The sequence below is a fragment of the Delphinus delphis genome, chromosome 10 (assembly GCF_949987515.2).
Source record: "Delphinus delphis chromosome 10, mDelDel1.2, whole genome shotgun sequence".
Lineage (NCBI taxonomy): Eukaryota > Metazoa > Chordata > Mammalia > Artiodactyla > Delphinidae > Delphinus > Delphinus delphis.
The window spans coordinates 103442789-103465480 of record NC_082692.2 but is presented as its reverse complement, the minus strand read 5'-3'; the positions used below and the strand labels follow the sequence as shown (position 1 = coordinate 103465480).

The window sequence follows — 22692 nt, the reverse complement described above, 5'->3', positions numbered from 1 at the left end:
TCGGGGGTCAGCAAGCACTTGGCCTTAGGAGGAGCGTATGGGCGGCGAGGCCAACACCACAGGCTGGGGCTCTGGCTTCGGAAGGATTCCAGCGTTGGGGCAGAAGCAGGTAACCCAGGACGCACGCGCGCACGCACATACCCTCTACCTCACAACAGCACGGAAGGCGGAATTGCTCAGGTTTCCTGAAGGAAGAGATTAAGACCCCGGGGAACATCCTGCATTTATTGTCACGTCTAGTGTTTATGATAACCTCTGTCCTCTTCCTGGGGGAGTCGTCCAGAGCTGCTCTCGCAGCGGCTCGCCCCTGGGAGGAAACTCGTACGGCCCCCGGCCCCGCAGAGGGCGGCCCTCAAAGAGGCCAGCACAGGGGAGCCGCAAGACGCAGGCTATTAACTGTTTCCTGGGACCGAGCCACCGTGCTGCAGGGACTGCGACCAGAGAGGTCTGGTCCGCGAGGACACAGCTGCTGGGCTGCCCACCTCACCTGGGCCGGGCTCCTGCCTGACGCGGGCCCAGCTGAGGGAGGGGCTGGCGTTCAGGTGTGTGAGCTTCCCCGTCTGCGTGTGTCAGGGACCTAATGATGGAACGGTGATTGTCTGTGGAGACGGTGCTTGTGGGCTTGAATCCTGAATGAGACGGGTTCAAACATCCTCTAGTGCAGGTGCTGCTGTAGTAGCCCGTAGCCTGAATTCAGAGGATGTTTCTGTCTCTGACTTCCTTACCTTACCTAATGTTAAAAGGAGCGTTGTCTGTTCAGAAATTTACCAAAACACGTGGTTTAAACGGGTGTACCTGGCTCTTTGAGAGGTTGACAAATCAAAACCCATTGAATAATTCATTCACAAGACAAAGTGCAGGTGATCCGTTTCTCTAAGGGTATCACGTGCGGCGGCTGTGCTGGAGCCTGTGTGGTTCAGGGTCTCCTGGTGTGAAGCGCGTGGCAGGGGCCGAAGCCGCGTCTGGCGCCTTGCGGGCTCGCTTCCTGGACTGGGAAATGGGGCAGGGATGGTGCCTCTTTTGCTCAGGCTCCTGCGAGGGCCGAGTGGTCCCCACGGGTGCTCAGGACCCACGGCAGGGGTAGCGCGGGATCCGAACCAGGTCCGATGGGGCCCAGACCTGCTCCTTCCTCCTGGGCCACGGTGCCCACTCACAGACGTCCGGCAGAGAAGTCACTGCAGGCTGGCAGGCTGACTGGCTCCCATGGCCCGTGGACAGTGGCCACCAGGTTTCTCCGGGCAGAGCCTCCTTGTGATCTGCTCGTGACTGGCCTCGAGCGGGGGGGCTCCCCCTTCAGGGCCTCTCCCCGTGGCCTGCCCCGGCCCGGGCCACGTCCACAGAGGCGGCTGGGTGTGTTTGCCATGTGACTCGCTGCCCCCGTAGGGCTCTCCGTCGTCCCTTCTCTCTGCAGACAGGACTAGGTGGCGGTGATCTGGACCCTCTCCCATGGCTGGTGCCACGTGTCAGGGCGCACGGACACATCTCCCCAGGCGGCACCGCCCTCTGGGATCGCCGGGGTGGACCTGGGGCCGAGGCCCCTGCTGGGCGCCCCTTCTGTCCCCGCACCGTGCTCCACTGGCCCTCAGGCTTCTGTGGGCAGGAGCCGTGTTTGCCGCTTTGTGTCCCGGGCCCCGGACCGGAGCACCCGCGTGGTATATCCGGTGTGAGCATTGCTTTACCACCGCGTGAATGACGCCCTCCCGGGCAGAGGCCGCGGGGCTTCCCGGCTGATTCGGCTCTGCCGTCAGGGCCGTGTGGGCAGAGGCCCGGGCGCGGTGCCGGAGAAAGCAGGGACCTGCGTGGGGGGAAGCAGGTGTCAAGGGGTGCGGCTGAAAGGGCGGCCTGGTCGCAGGTGTGAAGGGCCTTCTGTGCGTGTGAGAGAATTGGAATGCGTCCTGCAGGCAGCGGCAAGCCGTGAGAAAGCCTGTAAGGGATTCGTGTTTTAGAAAGATGCCTGGCAGCATCTGGGAGAGGCTGAGACGGCGCCAGTGCTGAGGTGGAGGTGGGGAGCCCACGTGGGACCCGCTTTGGCACCGCCAGCCGGTGACTCTCCTTCTTGGCAGACACACGAGGCCCCTGCACATGAGCTGGGCCCCCGGCCTGCAAACGGTCAGTTATGCAACGCGTTGCGAGGGGGACACAGTAGGACAGCGGGCGGAGGGAGGCTGAGACTCTGGGGACTGTCCCTGGCTCCGGAGCAGAACCGAGAGATGAGAAGGGGCCGTGCAGACCCCCAGGCTAGGCGCCATGTGGGAGGCCAGGGTCCAGCAGGAAGGAGGGAGGCTCCTGACGGGGGACAGCGTCTGGGGGCCCCCAGCCAGGAGGGGCAGGGGAGCCTCCTGAGGACCGCAGGTGGTGGGCTCAGAGCCTGTCCTGCGGGGCGAGAGGTCCCCGGCGGACCCCACCCCACGTGGCCGCAGCCCCCAGGGGCGGCTGGCCTCCGCCCGGTGCCTTCTTACTGCTCAGAGACCTGTGACTCAGGAAGCTGGGCTCAGAGACGACAGTCTGTTAATCCCTCCCCTCGACAAAGACGAGACGGCCCTGCCTCCCAGCTCTGTTAATGACTCGCTTCGGCAGCAAAGCCGCCGTCCCGAAAGGCTCCGTTCTTTGCGCCACGTTCGTTTTTCTTGGGGTGTCACGTTGTAGATCAGCTTCTGGGGATTAGGTGCTGTTGCAGTGGAGGCATCTTCCCTTTTCCGGCAGTGAAGGGGTCACCACTGAGCGGCGTCATCCTTGGGCTTATTCTTCCAAGTCTGTTGCCTCCCTGTTGCGCCTCCCGAGAGAAAGCCCTGCTTGGGGTCCCGCGTGCTCATCTGTGTCAGCACTGCACGCCCTGTCCTCCCGAGAGGCAGCCCTGCCGAGGGCTCGGGACAGTCGAGCGGTCGTTGTGTAGGTCTCAGAGCCCCTCAGATCCGGGCCCCGTGGACCGGGCTCCCGTCCCTCGGCGGCGACAAGGGCAGGGCTCTGCTGACCTCCCGGGACGCCGCACCGTCTCCAGGTGCCAGGTGCTGCAGGACCACGGCGGGGGCTCCAGGAAGGGTGATCTCTGCAGCCTCTGCCAGCACATCCGTGAGAGGTTCGTGGTTACGTGTTAGCATCCCGGCAGCCTCCAGACCCCTGGAGGAAAGGCTGCAGGGTCTGAAGGGGCGGGGGCTCCACCCACCCCACCCAGGAGCTCTCTGTCCTGAGGGTCCACCTCCGGAGAAGCGGCGTCTGTGGTCCGGGCTGGCCACGTGCCACCCTGGGGCTTCCCTTGCCCTCACTGCACGGCTGTGGGTCCAGGCTGGAGTGGATCCTGGTTGTATCGTCCAGGACAGGCCCCGTGTTCCTGGTGAGGTCAGACCGCAGAGAATCGAGAGCCACTACGCCAAGGCTTCTCCACAGTCCAGTCTCCGGGAAGCTGAGGGTGCAGACCCTGGGCCGTGATTCCTAGGAACTCTTTCAAGTGTCCCCAAGCCGTCACTCCCGCTGTTGCCCCCTGCCCCCACCCAACACACGCACAAATGAGGGGAGGCCGTGAGCCACCGTGTGGAGGCACCCCCGAAACCACAGGGCCCGTGGGCAGCGCCTCGCTGGCCTCAGCGCCGTCCTAGCTCGCTGCCACCGCCTGGTCAGCTGGACCGCACTGACCGTCCATGCCACGCTTCCGGCAGACCGAGCCCCAGCTCCTGCGAGACGCTCTTGGCGGGGTCGTGGCGCTCTGACTCCGGCCGTCCCAGTCTTCTGTGAATTTCCCGCGGTGGATGGACCGCCCTTCAGGCGTCTCATGAGGACATTGTCCCACTGCCCAGGAGTTTCGCCTGGGCTGACACACGGTTTCCCTCCCCACCTGTCCTGCAGGCGGCCCGACCGGTGAATTGGCTCATAGCCGTCACCTCGGGGTCCTTGGCCCCGGCAGGGCTGGTACTGTCCCCTAGGGCGTCACTGTCACAGCCCTGCTTTTGTCAGAGCTGCGCTGAGGGAGTGTGCTGCCCCTTTCTGTCCTTTGACATTGTCTCCTTCGTCAGGTGAACGAGCTTCTACCTCAGGCAGGTACGAATTTCTAAATATGGGTTAGAAATATAAAATGGTTTAAAAGTAAAAAATACGGTCACCTCGGTCCTAGATGAGAAAAATGTGTTTATGACACATGGTTCCTTGTTTGAAGGACACGACTGTTCAGATCTGGGAGTCGTTTTGGGAAGAGCGTGTATCTTGAACGTGGCTCCGGGGTTCCCAGGTGACTGCATGTCCCCCACCGTGTCCTGGGTAATGCAGGATGCTAGCCGCAGCCGTCGGCGCTGTTTCCGCCTGGATCTTGGTTTCTGGTGGCAGGACGGCAGTGTTGGCGTGAAGCAGAGGGGGCCCTGGTCTCCCTGTGATGCCCCTTCCTCTGTGCCTCTCACTCTTCAGAGCCCCCCTCCCTCCATCCAGGGACCGGGCGTTGAGGCCCAGCACAGCCTGTGCCACGCTGACCACTAGGTGATCTTGAGCCAGGTATGAGCACTCCCGGGCAGGCAGCCCCATCCGCCCTGACCCAGTCTCACGATGTCAAGTCCTCCAGACGCTGACCTACAGGGTAACTAGTCCTCAGGGCCCCGGCTGAGATCCCAGAAGGAGGGCAACACCGCTCGGTGAAACAAGGTGCGGCCACGTCTGGGGCCTGGCTGGAGGGTGTAGGGCGGGAACCATGGTGACAAAAGGCCTTTGCTCTCAGGGTTTGTTGCTGTAGCTTCTGTGTATCAGCTCAAAACCATGTGCAGCTCAGTCCAAATGCCTATTTAAGCAAAGGCCAAACGTCTGGTTGAAGCTAGAACAGGAAAAATAGGGTTTTTACAATACAAAGCTTGCCATTTGTCTTGGATATAAAATTTATGACCCTTTCCGTATGGTACAAATGAGCAGGGAAGCTGTGTTCATTTCTTCAAAGGTAGCAGAACGCATCTTGAGGAATTAAGAAAAATTACGAAGGGTGATTGTGCAGCATAGCACATCTCTAACACAGATTAAACGGAACCGTTTGGGAGGGAAAATGCATTCCAGAGAGGGCCAAACAGTGCTGGGTCGGGTGGGGACACTGGGCTCCGGCTTTCGCTTGGGGCCGATGTGGCAGGAAGTTGCCGGTGCTAGGCCCAGGAGCCCGCGTAGATTCCACGTCAGGAAGGCCTGGGCCCCTCCCGTGCGGTGTGTGTGTGCTTGGCCTGTGCAGAGTGGGTCACACACGACACCTCGCATGGTGAGCCCAGCCGGAGCGGGGACCGCAGCTCCTGTGGGCTTGCGAGGCAGACGGGAGGGAGGCCCTGCACTCAGCGGATGCTGCCTGTGGCCCAGGCACCTGGACGATGTCACCTCACTCGTTCTGCGGACAGGATCATGGGGAGTCGTGCTGTGAACGGGCTTCCCAAGGGGACAGCGTCAGTGGTCAGGAGAGGCCCGTTGCCCAGGCTGGTCCTGCCAGCCTCCCGCGTCCGCTGAGTCCACCCGAGGCGAGAGGGCATGGGTGCCGGGGTCTGGGCCCTTTCTGAAGGCTTGGGAAGCTCTGAACTGATGGGAGTGGACGTGCTTCAGGATGATGGCTCTGGCGGTAGCAGATGAAGTGTGCCAAGCTCAGGCTGCCATCCTGTCCTTGTACGGCTGATTGCTGTTACAGCCGAGTGTCTGCCCTGATTCACGCTCGTTTCAGCCTGTTGTACCAGCCTGTCTCTCAGTGTGTGTGCTTGCGTGTGCACGGCGGGGCGGGTGCCTGCGCCAGGGGCAAGGAGAGAGGGTGCCCGTGACACCTGTGAAGGCAAGGGTCCCATCCTTCCCATTCCTGAGCAGCGATGGGACAGGTGGGGTGCCGGAGCCCTACGGCTGGTCCCGTAGCAGACCCACCAGGACAGGCGTGCATTCCTTTGACGCTGTGAGCACCTTGATTTCTATTTCAGACTTTTCAGAGAGAAGCGTTTCTTTATTTGCTCCTAATTCAGCAAAGATTTAGCTCCTACTCTGTGCACGTACCCATTTGCTTTGCACTCCACACCCACCTGTCTTCGTCCCCTCTGATTATGTGTGTGTGTGTTCAGATATACGTAATAACTTGCAGTGCACTTGTAGAGTCCATCCAGATCTATGACGTGTGGACGTGGCGTCTGCACATGGTTTGATTTGCTGTTTACTGGAGCATCTTGAGGTCATCAGTGATGAAAGTATCCAGACGATTATGTCTCTTTACAGTTTTTCAAAATGAAAAATAGTTTTGTCTTCTGCTTAGAAAAACGAGACGTGAATATTGTAAAAAATCAAATGAGGCAGAAAAGTATTAAAAAGTTAAAAAAGCCCAGATTTCGCCCTGCTTAAGTTGTGGGGACGTCACTCTGAGCTGAGCACACACACAGTTGGACATAAGTGGGCTCGTGGAAACGCACGTCACCTCCCTCGTCCGCATTCTGTGGGCCTGTGTCCATGTCGGTAAATGTGCATTTACATGTTCACTTTTAATACCACGTTGTTATTCTGGAGGGTCAGAATTTATGTAATCGATCACTTACTGATGAATCCTGGGGAGTTTTCTGATCTTTTTTTACCAATGTAATGATAACTGCCACAAATAGGTTTATCTGTCGTCGTGCACTTATTTAAATGCTTGTAGAGAGAATTGTTGGGTCAGAGAACACACACACACACTCACACACACACACACACACACACACACACACACACACAGTGTATTTATATGTGTATATTTACGTGTTTACATTTTACTTACTGGCTCTCCAGAACAGTGGAGGTCCTGTACCAATTTTCACTCCGAACAGTGATGCTGGACGGTGTCCGTTTCCCCAAGCACAGGATTTTAACAATATTTCTAAAAAACATCTTTGCCAATCTCACAACCAAAACCAAACAAACAAAACCTCTGGTTTTTTTTTTTGTGGTATGCGGGCCTCTTGCTGCTGTGGCCTCTCCCATTGCGGAGCACAGGCTCCAGACGCGCAGGCTCAGCGGCCATGGCTCACGGGCCCAGCCACTCCACGGCATGTGGGATCTTCCCAGACCAGGGCACAAACCCGCGTCCCCTGCATCGGCAGGCGGACTCTCAACCACTGCACCACCAGGGAAGCCCCAAAACCTTTCTTTTTTAAACTTCCTCATTTCTTCCAGGATCAGCGAGGTTCAACCCTTCCAGAAATTACTAGCTGTTTGCATTTCTTCTTTTGTGAATTACTTACTTATGGCCTTTGCCCCTTTTTCCTTATTAGTTCTTTTTAAAAGGTCTTTGTGTAACAGTGTTATTAACCTTTTCTTTCTGTCGTGACTCTGTTTTGAGTTTAAGTTTTGCCCTTTGGAAGTTGATGGGGGGTAGGGGCCCAGTGCATTTTTGTTGTTGTTACTGTTTCTGTTTGTGACTTAGGCTATGTCACAAAGGCCCTCCTTCCCACCATACCCCTATTTTTAGGATGAGTACCGCTATGAGTTACTCCCCACTAAGACATGCTCCACATGACCCCACTGTGGTTTCTTGGGTGTGGGTGTGACGTACAGGTCCACCTTGGTTCTCTCCCAAATGGGGAGCCCTCTGTCCCATCATCAGTGATGTAAAACTCCACCCAATCCTGCGCTAACGTCCTTGGGCCTGTTTCTGGACTCTTTTCTGGGGCCAAGCCTGCACGTTTTAGATATGTATAAAACATATTACGCAGCTACACTAATTTAAAATATTAAATATCCATCAGAGCAAGTTCTTCTACCTTGGTGATCATTTTCCAACTTGCTTTTTCAAATGAATTTAGAATCACTTTGTCAAACTTTCCCTCTCCCACTCCCAGCTGGAAAAAAAAAAAGGAAAACCTTGTGGGCTCTTTTTTGGGATAAATACATCCTTTTGAATACATTCAGTCCTCTCAAACTGCCATCCTTATTTTGCGTTATTTTGAAATAATTTCAAACCCATAGAAAGGTCACAAGAATAAGAACACTTGCCTTAAGCCAGGTACCCGATCGGCCACACTAGAGCCTGCCGCGTCCTCACTGCCTCCCTCTAGACAAAAACACTGTCTTTTCCTGACACGGTGACCTGTTGCCGCTAAGTATTCTAGACCACCGTGTACCTCCCAGGACCGTGCTCCGTGACCACACACAGCTCTTCCGGTCGGGAAACCCTCGCTGACTCAGCCGCAGGCCACAGGCACCCACCCCCTCCCCGGCTGCCCGCCGCAGCCCTTTCCTTTCTGGCCCAGGGGTTTGTGCTGCACCTCCGTGACCATCAGTCTCCAGTGGGGACAGTTCCTTGGTCTTTCTCTGTCTCTCGTGACCTTGACAGTCTAAAAGGGTACAGGCCTCTCCTTCTGAAGGGTGACCCCAGCCTGGGTCCGCCCGATGTTTCCTCATGGCCAGCCTCAGGCCGTGCGTTCCTGGCAGGAAGGCCCCCCAAATGGTGCCGTGCCCTTCCTGGTGGGTCCCATCCCTCCACTAGGGATGTGGACCGTGACCCGGTCACTGTGGGCCGGCCTGGTCTCTCTGCACAAGCTGTGTCCCCATGTGCTTGATCCCTGCTCTGTGGGAGCTTCTCCAGGGTGTGTCCAGATACTGATGCCTCAGCCTCGGCCTCCAGGGACTACTGTCCCCTGAACCAGCCACCACAGTCGGGGTGGCCCATGACGGCTGTTCGCTTCCATCGTTTCCTCTACGCTTATGAATCGAATTAAAGGGAGAGTTTCCCTTCTCCCCCGCTGAGGTGTTCGTGTGTTTGTTTGTTAGGAAAGAGTCAGGGAGTCACAGTGCCTTGCTGGGTTGTAATAAATTCCCTCGTTTATGTTGTTGTTCACGTGGCCCGGGATTCTGCCTTCAGACAGACTCTTCTGTCCTTTCGAGGTGTGGCTTTGCGCTCTGAGCGGCCTTCCCTCTCTGCACAGGTGCTCCGGCCCCAGCCCTGGGATCAGCCGTCTCCACTCTGCTCTGTTTACTGCGGAGCGGTGCTTAGAAGCCAAGGTCTGGGCGCTGGGCGTGCTCGCTGCTGGCTGTCAGGGTTCCCAGGTGCTCCCGCACAGGCACGCACGTTTCCGTGTGTGAGTTCCCGCACACTCGCGTACGTGTGTCCGAGCACGTGAAGTCCACACGGCTCCCCGGGCTCCGGCACTCGGGCTCTTGCGGCTGCGCCGTGTGTGGCGCTCCCTCCTCGGCGGGCCTGGCTCCCTTGTCCTCCACGTGCTACGCCCTCACTTGCTCCATCACCGACCTTTTGTGCTCAGTGTGAGCCGCCCTCACCACTGCTCTGGCCGCTTCCCCGCCCTGGGCTGCACCGCCCACTCCCTGCCGCCCCTCCGGCAGGAGGGCAGGAGGGCAGGAGGGCGCCCACCCTCGTGCTCTGTGCTCGGTGACTCCAGGCTGACGGGCAGCGCAGCCAGCCCAGCACTGCACGGCTGGGGGCCGCGTCCCCCGCCTCCTGGCTTTGTCTCCCTCTCCTCGGGTCTGGTGGCGCCAGGGTCTTGCTGGACTCCGGGGACCGCAAGCGACTCTGATGCTGCTGAGGGTCAGCTGTGGTTCAGAGCGCAGATTGGGGTTAGGAGGGGGCTGACCGTCCCGGTGCTTCCTGCATGGAGACTCCGGCCCCTCCCCGCCCTCGGCGACGTGTGAGGTGCATGGATGGGTGATGCCCTGAGGCCCTTTGCACCTCTTGCGTCGGCGACAGTGGACGGGGGTGTGGCCCACAGAGCGAATCAGCCCCAGCGTCCAGAGACGCCCCTCAGAACACCCCGGGTCAGCCAGGAAGAGGCCCCTGCGGTTTCCAAATGTGCTGGGACATCGTAGAGTGGGGGACGGACCTGCGAAGACCGCACCGCGCCAGCTCTGCACTAATCTGTTTCTTTACTGAGATTATGTGTCAGGTTTCAGCTGAGGACACATCTCTGCGGCTGAGTGGGGGAAGCTGCGTGGCGGGGGGAGGGATAAGGTCTGCTGGGCCGGCGGCGGGCAGGACTTCGGGAAGGGTCTGAGTCAGTGGACGCAGGGGCCGGGCGGGAGGAGGCCCCGGGGAGGCAGTTCCCGTGACGACAGGAGGCCTGTGGGGGCCGGACGCAAGGGCCGGGCAGGACCAGGGGTGGGGAGTTCCCAGGGGCTCCAGGCTTCGGCTTCAGTCCCGTCACAGCGGGGACGAGGGACAGCCCAGCCTCAGAGTCACTGCAGGGAAGGCCCAGGGAGGAGCAGCTGTGCCTGCTCACGTCACCAGGGGGTATTTCTGCCTGAGTCTCACCCGACGGCGTCTGTCCCCGTGTCCCCTGTCACCAGAGCACACCACACCACACGCAAACCTCTTCGGGGGCTGGGAAATGCTCCCGTCCTGCACCGAGGCTCATGCTCTCCGCCAGCCTAACTGCCGCGTGTGGAGGGCTGTGTGGTCCGGCCCAGCCCAGAGGGAAGCTCCTTGGTTTGTTGGTTTCCAGTCAACCCTGAGCTCCTGGCTGCTGCGAGGGTCCCACCCCCGGGGCTGGGCACGGGGAGGCTCCCCCAGGAAGTGGAGTCCGGAGGCAGCTGGAGAGCAGGCCCAGGGCCCACCCACAGGCCACAGAGGCAACAGGCGGGACCAGGCAGACATCTGGGCGGTCAGGGGGACACGGTCTCCTTGGGCTGGGTCATCTGCTGAGCTCGGTGTCGGCGGGGACCCTGGACGCAGAGGTAGTAAGCTGGTCCCTGCCCGCGGGGCACTCCCAGTCCAATGGGGCCGCTCCGCGCAGGTTTGGCCCCAGCCGCTGGGCGCCCTTGTAGGTGTGAGCCGTGCCAGCCCCTCGTGGGTGAGCAGAGGTGACACAGTCGATCGGGGACACTTGGCTCCAGTCAGAGGGGCCAGGAGGACGGAGGCTGGCAGGGAGTGCACGCAGGACCTCAGCTCACACGGTGCCGTTGACGGCAGCCTGCCACCGGGACACCAGCCAGCACCCCCCCAGAAGTGGCCCTGTGCGGCGCCTTGAAAGGCGGCCACATCCCGGGGGCTTGGGAGCCAAGGAGCAGCCTGGGGAGTCGCCCTTGCCGTGTCACCCCCGCCGCAGGCGAAGCCTCAGTATGGCCTCGGCCGCTCCGTGTACTGTGGACTGACAGGCAGGTGTGGACAGGCAGGAGGCCTGAGCCAGTGTTTGTGGCACCGTGCTCTTCCTGGGGCCAGGGCTCTGCAGCAGAGGGACGTGGGCCGGGGTCCCTGCGGGGTCTGGGCCTCGGTGAGAACTTACATGAGAACAGGAGGTGCCGGCCCATCCCTGGGCAGTAGGCAAGCGGCCGGGCCTGCACGGGGAGGAGGGGGCACAGCAGGGCTTGGAGAGGCCCCCCAGGTGTGTCACAAGGAGGTGGGGGAGGCAGACCGGGGGGGACACCCGCCAGCAGGTGCCGTTGCCCAGGGGACAGGGAGGCCTCGGGGAAGGGAAACCAGAGGATGCTGGCAGACGGGGTCCTGGGGGTCCTCAGGCGCTGCGGCTGCCGCTCCCTCCCCTGGAGCCTCCAGCGCCCTGGCTGCTGAGGGACTGTGAGGGATGGCTCTGCGGCTCCAGTGGTCCTGGTGTGGACCCCAGACCCCCGCGACCCACGTCTCCTTGGGCTGCGTCCACCCGACACGTCTGGTGAACCGGGAGGCTCCTCGGGGGGGACGTGTGCTTCCCCTGTGGCTTTCTCACAAAGGACCAAAGCCAGGAGCAGCCTCCCTGTTCCGTGCACGTGTGCACGTGTGCATGTGTGCGTGCAGTGGCAGTCCCAGGGAGGAATCCTGTCACTGGCTAAGCAGCCATGGGGGCCAGTTTGCGCTTCGTTTCCTCGGGAGCAGAGCTCTGCTAGGCCTGGGCTCCCAGAATAGCTGCCCCCCCTGGGGGGTCCCGTGTGGCCTCTGGCGACGGCGTGTCTCTGGGCCCCACCCGCCCGGGCTGAGTGGCACGTGGTCGGCAGCGGCCAGCGAAGCGGGTCCTCAGCGAGCAGCTGGTCTCGTCAGCCCCTGGGCCCTGGCCAGGCTGCCGCTGAGCCCGCCCCACGGCTCAGCTGGTCCTGACAGAGACGGATGTGCAGCTCCGTGGCACCCGCGCACCTCGCCTCCGAGCCGTGATGGAAATTCTGCTCTGTGCACTCACCCCGCCAGCGCGCCTCTGAGATGAAGTGTCAGGAAGATGTCTAATGGCCCAGTTCCACACCAGCGGTGGTAATGGGAGAAGGCTGAGGTGATGAGATGTCGGTCAGAAGCAGGGCCCACAGAGGGACGTGCTCGACGTCGCGCTCGGGCCTGTGCGCAGCCGGGCTTGTGTGAGCTCGGAGGGGGCCCGGCCCCGCGCTGGCACGGGCGCCCCTGCGCCGCGCTGGCCGGTGTCGGCCCTTCCAGTTGGCAAACTTCTGGCTCCCCTGGCAGCCTGAATTCCATGTGTCTTTTGCTTCTTTTCTGTACCCTTGGTTCTTTCTTCCTTGGAATTTTGGGGGAATTTTCCAAACTTGGCGTGGAGTTAAATGGGCGCAGCGTGGAGCCAGATAACCGGGCTCTTATGCTGGCTCTGTGTCTCGCTGTGTGGCCTTGGGCAAGTCACCTAACCCCTCTGACACTGGTGTCCCCACCTGCAGGATGGGCTGCTGTGCCGGGTTAGGACCTGGCAGGGACTGGTCCTCAGAATGACCTGGACCTCAGGCCCGGCCTGAGATGCAACCTGGGACGAAAGGCCTCCCACCTGAGCCATTTACCGCGGAGCCTCTGTCACACAAGATGCGTGTTTCTGTCTGTCAGAAGGTGACTGGTGAGCCGTCTGCCTCCCACTAACTTCTGCCCGTCGGCACTGAGCGCTTTCCTGCATGACCGGCTGCCTGTTTCCTGGGGCTGCTGTGGCCCACAGCCGGCTCTCTCTGAAGCTGGAGGGCTCCCGGGCGTTTGCTCAGCTTCTGGTGTTGCCGGGAGGCTTGGCGTCCTTGGCCTGTAGGCGCATCACTGCAGCCTCTGCCTCCGGCGTCACGTGGCTTCTCCTCTGGTCTGTGTCTGTGGTCAGTGTCTCTCCTCCTCTTAGGAGGACACCAGCCACGTTGGATCAGGGGCCTCCCTGCCCGACCGTGACCCCGTGCTGACTAACTGTACCTGCCAGGACCCCATCTCCAATCAAGGTCACATTCTGAGTCTCCAGGAAGGGCGTGTCTTGGGGGAGGTGCCCCTACCCGCTGGCCTTCACGTGCACAGCGGGTTCCCAGGGCCTTGTCTCCACACCTTGCCGCAGACGCCCCTTCTGGGCCGGCACAGACGAGCGTCTCAGCTCTGCCACAGGAGACCTGAGAGCAGTTCCCAGCCGCGGACCGAGAACTTCAGACGGTGTGAGGGTCCGATTCCCTGGGGCCAGGGCCATGGCCGTGTCTTCCCTGCAGGGGCGTGGTTTCAGCCCTGTCCCTTTCACTGGGCTCCCCCACCCCCCCATGCGGACCACACCCCCCCCCGGGGGTAAGGAGGGCAGAGCCGGGAGCGAAGGGGAGATGCTGGGGGCTGCAGGGGGCAGGTCCCTCCCCAGTGGCCTTGGTGGCCTTGCTGTGTGACTCGGGTGAATGACGGGTGAGCGTGTGCAGTTGCTGTCTCACGAAGCTGCGTCCCCCTCCGTCCTGGTGCCCTCGCGGCAAGGTGGCAGGGTGGTCCTCCAGGACACACCCATCATGGGCTCCCCTGCAGCTCCGAGCCGCCCCGGGCCCTGCGCCCTCGTGGGGACAGACTGGCCGCGGACAGGGGACCTCCCGAGTTCAGGAGGGGGAGAGCAGGGCCGGAGAGAAGGGACAGACGCAGACAGGAGGGACTGCTTAGCACAGGGTCCAGCGAGCTGTAATCACCCCAGAAATGGGTTTGTTAACCTCCTTGGAGTTGCAGAAACCCGTGGGCAGCTTTATGTTCTAGGACAATCAGTGCTCGCAGTGGAGAGGGTGGGCTATGGGGATGTCGGGGACAACGTGCCCAGTGTACGAGGTGCAGGAGGATGAGGGTGTCGGGCCCCTGTGGGCACCCACTGGGCCGCTCGTCCCGCAGTGACCACACCGGCCGTGAGTCTGGTGCAGAACTGTGGGAATAGCGGGGGCCCCACGTGGGGCTCGGGGGCACGCGTGGCGGGAGAGCGCTAGCGGAGCGGAGTCAGGACGAGGCCTCCAGCCTCCAGGGACAGGTGGGCTGCGGTGGGCCCCTGAGCAGGAAGAACCTGTGAGGCTGGACCGGGCGGTGGGAGCAGAGCCCCGGGCAGAGCTTCTGGGAGAGGAGAGCGGACTGGGGGTGGGGGGGCCATGAGTAGAAGTGGTTTGGGTTTGCGGTCTTCCTAGACTCTGCAGAGATGAGTGTGTCTTCAGCAGAGAGTGGAATAGCAAAGGTACGAGAGAGAAGGGCCACTGGGACAGACCACCCAGGTGCTGGGGGAGAGAAGGGGTGGCTGATGGGGGTGGCCTTGGCCCTGCAGAAGGACCCCTCCTCTAGGTAGGAGGCAGGGGTAGTGAGGCTGGGATGCCGAGGAGGGGTGTCTGTGCCCTTAGGGTGCTGGTGGCCCTTGGGGGGCAGGGGGACGAGGAAGCAGACCCCAGACTGAGTGGGGAGTGGCACGGAGAGCTCAGGAGAGCTGGGCCCCAAAGGCCTGAGCACCAGAGGGGGAGGGGGTCCTTCTGGAAGGGTCACTGTGGCCCGGGGGTGGCGCTCTGGGAACCACGCAGAGCTGCAGTGGGGAGGGGGTGCAGAGGAGGCAGGACACGGGCGGGTTTGGCCTCCGCAGGCCTGAGCCAGGGGCCAAGAGGAGCGAGCGAGCGTCCGCGGGGACTGAAGGCCTCGGGGAGGGGGGACGCAGGAGGACGAGCAGTGGCCTCGAGAGCCACCCAGGTGGGGTGGGTCAGGCCCAGGGAGAGAGAGGGCGACCGCCCTGCTGTTTGGGAGCTGCAGGGGATACGTCTGCGGTTTTCGGTTAGATTGCCGGGAAGCAGGAACATTATAGTTAGAAGGTAAGAGGGAGGCATCTATGGGGGGGGGGGGCGCGTCTAGAGCGGCTCCCGGTTTCTGACTAGGTAGGTCACTGGAGTGACGGGGACTCCACTCACCAATGGAAACTAGGCGGGAAGTGGGTTCCCTGGCGCTTGCTGGTGAACGTGGTGAGGAATCGGCGGGTTGGGGGTGACATGCTAGGCTGGAAGTCTCCAGGGAACCGGGGGTGGGGGGTCCGAGCGTTGGAGTTCGGGGTGTATGTTGTTGGGATCGACTGGGGTTGGCCCTGGGGGGAGAAGTTTAGGGTGTTCGGGAGAAAGGAAAGGGAGGAGGGCCCTCTGTGCCCGCGCAGGTGGGGGGGCCGGGTTCCCAGCGCGGGGTGCCTGTCAGTGAGAGCGGCATGGCCGGTCTCCCGAAGCTGGCAGGGGCAGCGGCAGTGGTCCGGAGCGCCCAGGCCAGCTCTTCCCTCTGCCTGGTTGCTGGGCAGTGCTGGTTCCTGGACGGACGGAGGAGAGGGTTGGTTCCTGGCTCGTGTGAGCCTTTCATCACAACTGTCCTTCTGGAAACGTGTCCCTCCCACCAGCGGGTGGAGCTCGGTTCACAGGTGGCACTGGGGTCATGGTTTCCATTCCCAGAGGTGGCCACGGTGCCGAGGCCAGCTGGCCCGTGTGACACCCTCACTCCCCACAGCGCCTGGTGGTCTCTGGGCCGTCGGAGAAGAGGGCCGGAAGCTAGGTCCCTGAGTACCTGTGACACCGCCAGATGGCGGCCGTGTGGGTGTTGAGAACTGACCCCACGAGCCGGTCCTGGTCTGCTGTGCACAGTGGCCCCTCCTCGCCCCCAGACACTGAACTCGCAGCAGCACGTGGCAAAGCCCCCAAAACCTGTGTGCCCCCCACTGGCCCCCAGGGCACCTGCTTGGGGTCTCTTGGCTCCTTGGAGAAGGGGCCCCACGATGGGTGCCTCAAGGTTCCTGGGAAAGGAGCACCGTCGGGCCTGGGTGAGCCGTGAGCTGTGAAGTACCACACCCGGGCCCAGCCCCAAAGCCTCCCGTCGTCACTCTTCTCTGCCAAAGGCCTGCCCCGCTCTCCGCCCCCCTCACCCTGCAGGCTCGTGTCTGGCACCTCAGCCCCTCGTGCAGAGGAGGAGAGGCTGGCAAGCAAGGGGAGCTGACCTCTGAGTGGGCCAGAGCCTCCCAGCCGGGAATCCTAACATGTCCCTCAGCTGGGGGCGCGGGGGGGGCAGGGCTTCTCTCCCTCCCTGGAGAGGTCACTGCCCTGGGTACCTTCCAGGCAGCCGATGACGCCTGAGCCGTTCTGCATGCAGTGGACGGGCTTGCCGCGGCCCCAGCTGTGTGACCCAGCCTCGCCTGCTCCCTGCCCCGTGCCGTTCACGGCCCGTTTGCAGGCAGACAGGTGAAATTTCTCGCGATTGACGTTTTCCTGACACCCTGTCTCCTCGTGTTGTGGCTGACAAACGCCAGCGCAGAGGCGTCCGCAGGCCCACGGGTGACCCTGGTGTGAGGGGCTGGATTCTGCTCGGCCCCTCCCTCTGTTTCTCCTGAACTGGGAGCCCCCTGGGTGCTCTGAGAGGTTTGCCCTCAGAACGCACAGGGGCCCTGGTCCAGGGACCTGAAGACAGAAGGTGGGGGGCAGAGTTAAGAAGCCGCTGCTCTGCCCACTTACAGCCAGCGGGTGAGTCGCTTCCGCCGTCGGTCTGGAGAGGGTGCGGCTCCAGGACGAGCCCCACATCACTGGCCAGGCTGCCGGCCGTCCTGCCCCCGGACGCCTCTTTCCATGAGACCTGCGGCTCCGACAGCTCTGCTGGCCGCACCCTCAAGGGCCGCGGGTGGGGGGCTGTTCGTCGGGAGCGGGGCTGGATGGGAGCTGCTGCTCCAGGGGCCGCAGGGCCGGGCGAGCGGGAGGTCTGTGTGGGAGGACGGCCGGCGGGTGCCAGGACGGAGCCCGAAAGATGCGGCCTCGGGGGCTCCCCGCCAAGGGCAGGTGGGACGGAGGAGCCCGGAGGGAAATGCAGAGGGAGCTATTTCCAGGCGAGGGCAGCAGAGAGGAGATGCCCGTCCGGAGGCATTTAGAAGGCCCACCATTGGACGTGTCCGTGGCAGAAGGGTCTTCAACACAGAGGGAGGGGCATCCTGCAAGCACTGGGCAGCCAGGCGGTCACCCCACTACAGCGGCAGACGGAACCCAGTGAGGGGACCCCAGGGCCCGGGAGGAGAGGGTGAGCCTGGGAGCCCGTCTGTTCTCCCGTGCGAAGGTCAGCGCCCAGGAGAGACACGTGTCCTCCTCAGGTAGGAAGCCTCCGAGCCCGTGTGCGCTGTGCAGACAGGAGCAGGGCCGTGTGGCGCTGTAGGGCCGTTGCGTCCCCTGGCTGCGCCCTCAGGACCCAGTGGAATCCTGGGTGGTGGGCAGGGCCTTCGGGGAAAGGGGGCCATTTCTCCCAGCACAGCCTTGACCTTTGGAGCCGTGGACCTGAGCGCGGGCATGGCGGCTGCTCCCCACCCCGCCTCCTGCCTGTTCAGCTTGTAAACCCTCAGTTCCGTCCACGCCATGGATCTTGGCTGATCAGGGATTGTCTGGGCGTGGGAGGCGGCGGTGGGAAGGGAGGGGGCTGCAGTGTGTGGTCAGCAGGCCTGAGGACCAAGCCCACGCGCGGGGCCCGGAGTCCCGTGGGCATCGCTGCCGGGATGGCGGCGCTGGGCGTGTCAGCCGCAGCTGGGTAACGAGAGCCGCTGAGCCCTCTGTTCCTGGTCTTAACGGATGGATGTGGGAGGCTGAGCCGTGTTAAAACCAGCATTCCAGCCCAGCACCTGCTGCAAGGCTGGACTTTTGAAAGTAGATCCGGGGCCGGGGAGCTGTCGACCTGCAGGCCCCGGGTGACGGGAGCAGGGGTCCTTCCGCTGCCGAGGCCTCCCCGGCGCCCGAGCCTGGGAGGGCAACACGGGGCCCAGGCCTAGCCGCGGCTCCGAGGTTCCTGGTGGACCTGCCAGAAACCACGGAAACCCTGTGAGTGTGTGTCCCGGCGCCCCTGCATCCTAGTGTGGGACCCGGGCTGGCCACCTGCCTCCTCGTCCTCTGCTGCCTGGTTTGGGGTCGGGGCGGGCGGTGAGAGACGGCAACCCCGCCCAGAGCCGCGGGGAGCAGGGGCCTGAACCCGTGAACGCAGGAGCTCGGGGGCGTGAGTGCATGTGCGTGTGTATATGTGCACGTGTGTGAGTGAGTGTACAGCTGTGTGCACGCGTGTGAGTGTGAGAGGGTGCGTGTACAGGGGAGCATGTGTGAGGTCCGGAGAGAGGGGAGGGCGGGAGGGGCAGCGGGCGAGGCGTCAGGAAGAAGACCCTGGTGACCGATGAGAATAAGCTTTATTTCCCTTTTTCATCTTTGTTTCATAGTTTTAGAAAGAGAATGTAAAATCATGCTTCAGATGAATACGCTTAGAGTCTAGCTTTAGGTTCTAAACCTACCTTGATGAGCAAAGAAAGAAAACATAGTAAATTCCTCTAAAATGCTGCAGTGATATTCTCTAGGAAGTGAGAGTCTGAACATCTTAGGTTTTTTTTAAACATTTTGTGTTTTTCCAGTTTTCCTCATCATGCATGTATTAGTTTTGAAATCAGAAAAACAGCTTTGGGGGAGACGATGGTGGCCCACACCCGGGCGGGAGGCGCCCTGGAGGCCTTGGGCGGGGGGGGGGGTCCCCCGAGGGCCACCTCGGCCCCTCTCTGGGGGGCGACCGGACGCCACGGCCCCCCTGCCTGGCCCGTGGCGCTGCCCCAGACTGCCTCCTCCTCTCCGCAGGCCCCGCAGGGTGGAGCCCGTGTGCTCGGGGCTGCAGGCCCAGATCCTGCGCTGCTACCGCGAGCACCTGCAGGAGGTGCTGCTGTGTGCGGACCTGGCCAAGGCCTACCAGCACTGCGTCGGCTCAGCGCACAAGGTAGGCGTCAGCTGCGGCCTCCCACCCCCCTGGGCTCCGCGGTGGTGGGCGGGGAGGGGTCTGTGGGCGCCGCTAGGCCATGTCCAGGGCCAGCACTGGGTGAAGTCAGGCCCTGCTGTCCAGGGGGGCCACCCGTCCTGACCTCTGTGCAGCGGGGGGTGGAGAGGCCAGGGTGCAGGGTAGGGTCGTGGAAAGGGCCAGGCTGCCCTGTGGAAGGGGGAGAGCTGAGGGGGCAGAGGGCAGCCACTCCTGTGCTGGCCTGACGGGGCCCGGCCTTTGGTGAGTGGAGGTGGTCATGGTGGTCCGGGTGCCACACGCTCCCCAGCCTCACGTTGGGGGCACTGCAGGCTGTCCTAGAGGCCCTGCCCTGAGGCGTGGACCTCCTTCCTGACCCTCCCTGCCAGCTCCCCAAGGTCCCAGGTCCCGCCAGTCTCACCTCAGGAGCCTCCGGCTTTAAAGGGTCCCTGAGAGCACTTTGCTCCTGGGAGCTGCTGGGCAGCAGGGAGGGAGCAGGTCTTAGACGCAAGGCTCCTCCCCAGGGCTGCGGGGCGAGCTCCAGCCCCACGAGGTGCTGTGTCCCACAGGCCAGCGCCTGGGTGTGAGGGCTCTCCAGGCGGTTTCACTCTGAGCTGAGAAGAGAACGGAGGGGAGACCTCGAGGGGCGAAGGAGAGCTGCGTCTCCGGGCAAGACCGTGTGCACAGGGTGCAGGCGGGAGGCCGGCGGGAGGCCGCGGGCACGTGCTGTGTGGGCACCAGGCATGGAGGTGAGGAGGCCGCGTCCAGGCCTGGGGACCCACGGGCTAGGACCCTCTCCATGAAACGGGCCCTCGTGGAGCAGAGCCTGGGGGACACACACGCTCCTGGGGGCCTGAACTCTGTTCTCCTTTGTAGGGTTGACGCAGGCCCACTCCGGGCCTGGCAGTGACTTGGAGCCTGAAGAGGGGACGCGCCGTGGGACCGCAGTGCAGAGACCGCAGGCGCCGGATGCCCCCATGCTAGAGAAGTAGCGTGTGTGCCCCTGTCCGCAGACAAATAAAGCAGGCGTCCTCGTCTTCAGTCGTGTCTGGGCTGCCAGGCGGGCCTGCTGCTGCCTCCGTGCCCGGAGCGCGGCCCCAGGTCAGGCTGGAGGACGGGCACCCGCCGGCGCCAGTGGGGCAGGCGGGTGCGGGCCTGGCCGCGCCCAGAGCAGGCGGAGGTGCGCGAGGGGAGCAGGTCCTCGTCGGGACGCAGCAGGGGAGCGGGCCAGCTTCCTGACAGGCGGAGCTTGAGTCCAGCGCCGGGTGGAGGGCTCCGGGGCAGCCAGAGGCTGGGAGAGAGGGGGCCCAGATGGGGGCCGGGGGCGGGGCACTGACCGTGCACAGAGAGTACAGCTGGGGCACAGGGCCGGGGGTGGGTGCCAGGCCGGGAGGAGGTGCTCCTGAGGGACCAGCGCAGTCCAGTCCCTCTGAGGGGTGTCGCCTTGGCCTTGGGGGTAGGTGGGCTCAAGTGGAGAGGCTTGCAGACACCTGGGGTCCTGAGTGACCCTCGGGGTCCGGCGGTGGGTCCGGGGCCAGAGCAGGCCGAGCCTCAGGCGCTGGAGCTGGCAGGACTGGACCTCACTGGGCAAGGGGAGGACCTGGGTGGTTTCTGGGTGTTTGGCTTGGGTGCTGGTGATTCTGCAGACTGAGCAAGGGATGCGGCTCGAGAAGGGCAGGTGACGGGATGCGGCTCGAGAAGGGCGGGTGACGGCGGGGCGGGGCTGCACTCTGCTCGGTTAGCGCCCACCTGCCCGTCCTGAGGCGCCCTGCCCACACGGCTGCACCCGCCCGCCCAGCGCTGTGTGGGCAGCAGGAGGGGGACGCCCGGCTGGTGAGCCTGGTTTCCTGCCGCAGTTCTCTGGAGCTGCGAGCCGGCGGTCCTGATGCCGGCCTTGCAGCCCCGGCGCATCCCCCGGTTCTCACGTGTGGAGCTGGAGGTCCGCGGGGCTTGTCGGTGTCCAGGGGCTGGACAAGCTGCCCACAGCCGAGTCAGCCCGACTGCACGTCGGCCAAGGAGATGCCCCCCCAGAGGTCCTGGTCAGCTTCCCCAGCACACCGGGGAACAGTCAGAAACACACAGCAGCCCGGTGGGTGGCAGGGCGCCCAGCGAGTGGCCCTCTGCGAGGTCATGGCTCATTGACCCTAAGTGACATCAGAGCCACCCTGCAGCCGGAAGCTGCCGAGGCCCTTCTGAGACTCGGTCGGAGCCCGTGGCGTCCAGGGCACGTCCAGCTTCCTAGTCTCAGACCCTGTTCTCCCACCCAGGAGGCAGCCCCGGAGTGCCTGCGTGTGCACCTGTGCCTGTGTGTGTGGGTCCCTGTGTGTGAGCAGACGTGTGCATTGTGCCTGGTCTCTCACAGGCAGCCAGCCGTGCTGCCCACTTGGTCGTGCCCCTGGCTCCCTCCTGGACCTCAGCTCGTTCCCCGGACTCCCCTGGCGCCGGAGCCAAGCTTCCGTGGCCTCCCCTACTGTGGCCGTAGGGCAGTGTGTCCGAGCGTCACTTTGGTGGGGGGTTGCGTGTGCTCAGGGTGTGGGCTCTGTGTGCACGTGTGTGGACCTTTGTGCGCGACGTGCCCGCGTGTGGGCCCGTGGCTCCAGCCCCTGCACGTGGCCATACGTGGCAGGAAGTGGGGCCTGAGAGAGTGTGACACAGGTGAGGCTGTGTCCAGTGGGTGTGGACCTCGAGGCAGGCATTCTGGGCCCGGGCCCCGGCTGTGTGACTGTTGGGGAGTTATACCCATCCTACCCTGGGGCTGGGGATTAAATGTCATGACGTTGGCTGTGACATCCAGGGTCCAGCCAGGAGCCAGAAAGCACTGAGTCTCTAAACAGAGGAGTTGAGTCCAGGGTGCTGGCCCCAGAAGAGGTAGAGGAGCTAGAACCTCGGATGGGATGCTGTGATAACCCAGAACTTAGCAGAGCATGAAGCTCCCGTCACCCAGGGCCGGAGGGACAAAGGGAGGGCACAGGTCACCCAGCGGAAGCCGGCTCAGGGAGCTGGAACCACAGGGGATGTGGCCGCGGCCCATGCCCCCTCCTCCCGCCCTGCAGCCTTCACAGGCGCTTCTCCCGGGGCCGTGTGACAAGCGGCCCATGGCCAGTGCTTAGCAAGTGTGAGAGCAGAGGGCCCGCCACCCAGAACCCCGCCGGCGCCGAGCCTTTGACCCGAGTCCGCTCCCCCTGGGAAGTCGCTGTGCTCAGGAACTACCTGGCCGGAGTCACACTGGAGGGCCAGAGCTGCATCCAGCGACTGCCTGGGGCCGGGCTGCCACCCGCGGCCCAGAGCAGCCCAGCTGTGCCTCCGCCCTCTGCTCCCTCCCCTGACGGGCAGGTGCCGACCCCAAGGTCAGTCCCTCGTGGAAGTCCTGCAGGCTCCTCTCTGCCTGGGAGGCCCAAGGAGCTGACCCTGCCGTCCTCACCACATCCGGGTGCTGGGAAGCAACGTCGACACCTGGTCGGTGCCCCAGGCCTTGGTGCAGTAGGAGAGCCGACCTCAGACGTCAGTTGGCGAGGCCCTCGGGAGAGGCCCGGGCAGCGGCCGGAGGGGGCTCCTCTGGGGAGCTGGGCCCCACTGGGTGTGTCATAGTGTCAGTGACATCGGCAACACGCTGGAAGTAACCAGGTGCCTAGCAGCAGAGGACGTGTTAAATAAAACGTGCTCCGCCCGCCAGCTGCGTGGCCACTGACGGCGATTCAGCCTGGAGCGTGAGTCCGTTTCAAAACTCAGTCGTGGCAGCTGCGTGAGCCCGCTGTCTGGAGGAACAAACACCACCTGTACACACGTGGAGATAAGGAGCGAGGCCAGGGTGTGCCCACCGAGACATTCCTGTG

At 63.0% G+C, this 22692-nt stretch overlaps 1 protein-coding gene across 1 annotated transcript in view; it reads left to right on the top strand.

Annotated features, from left to right (window-relative positions):
- Positions 1-19896, top strand: part of CHCHD6 (coiled-coil-helix-coiled-coil-helix domain containing 6) — a 125903-nt gene extending 106007 nt beyond the window's left edge. The window contains exons 7-8 of the mRNA XM_060021528.1: positions 18709-18844; positions 19736-19896. Coding sequence (XP_059877511.1) covers positions 18709-18844; positions 19736-19741 — 142 coding nt within the window. The 3' untranslated portion in view covers positions 19742-19896. The remainder of the gene's footprint in view (positions 1-18708; positions 18845-19735) is intronic.
- Positions 19897-22692: the final 2796 nt, after the last annotated feature.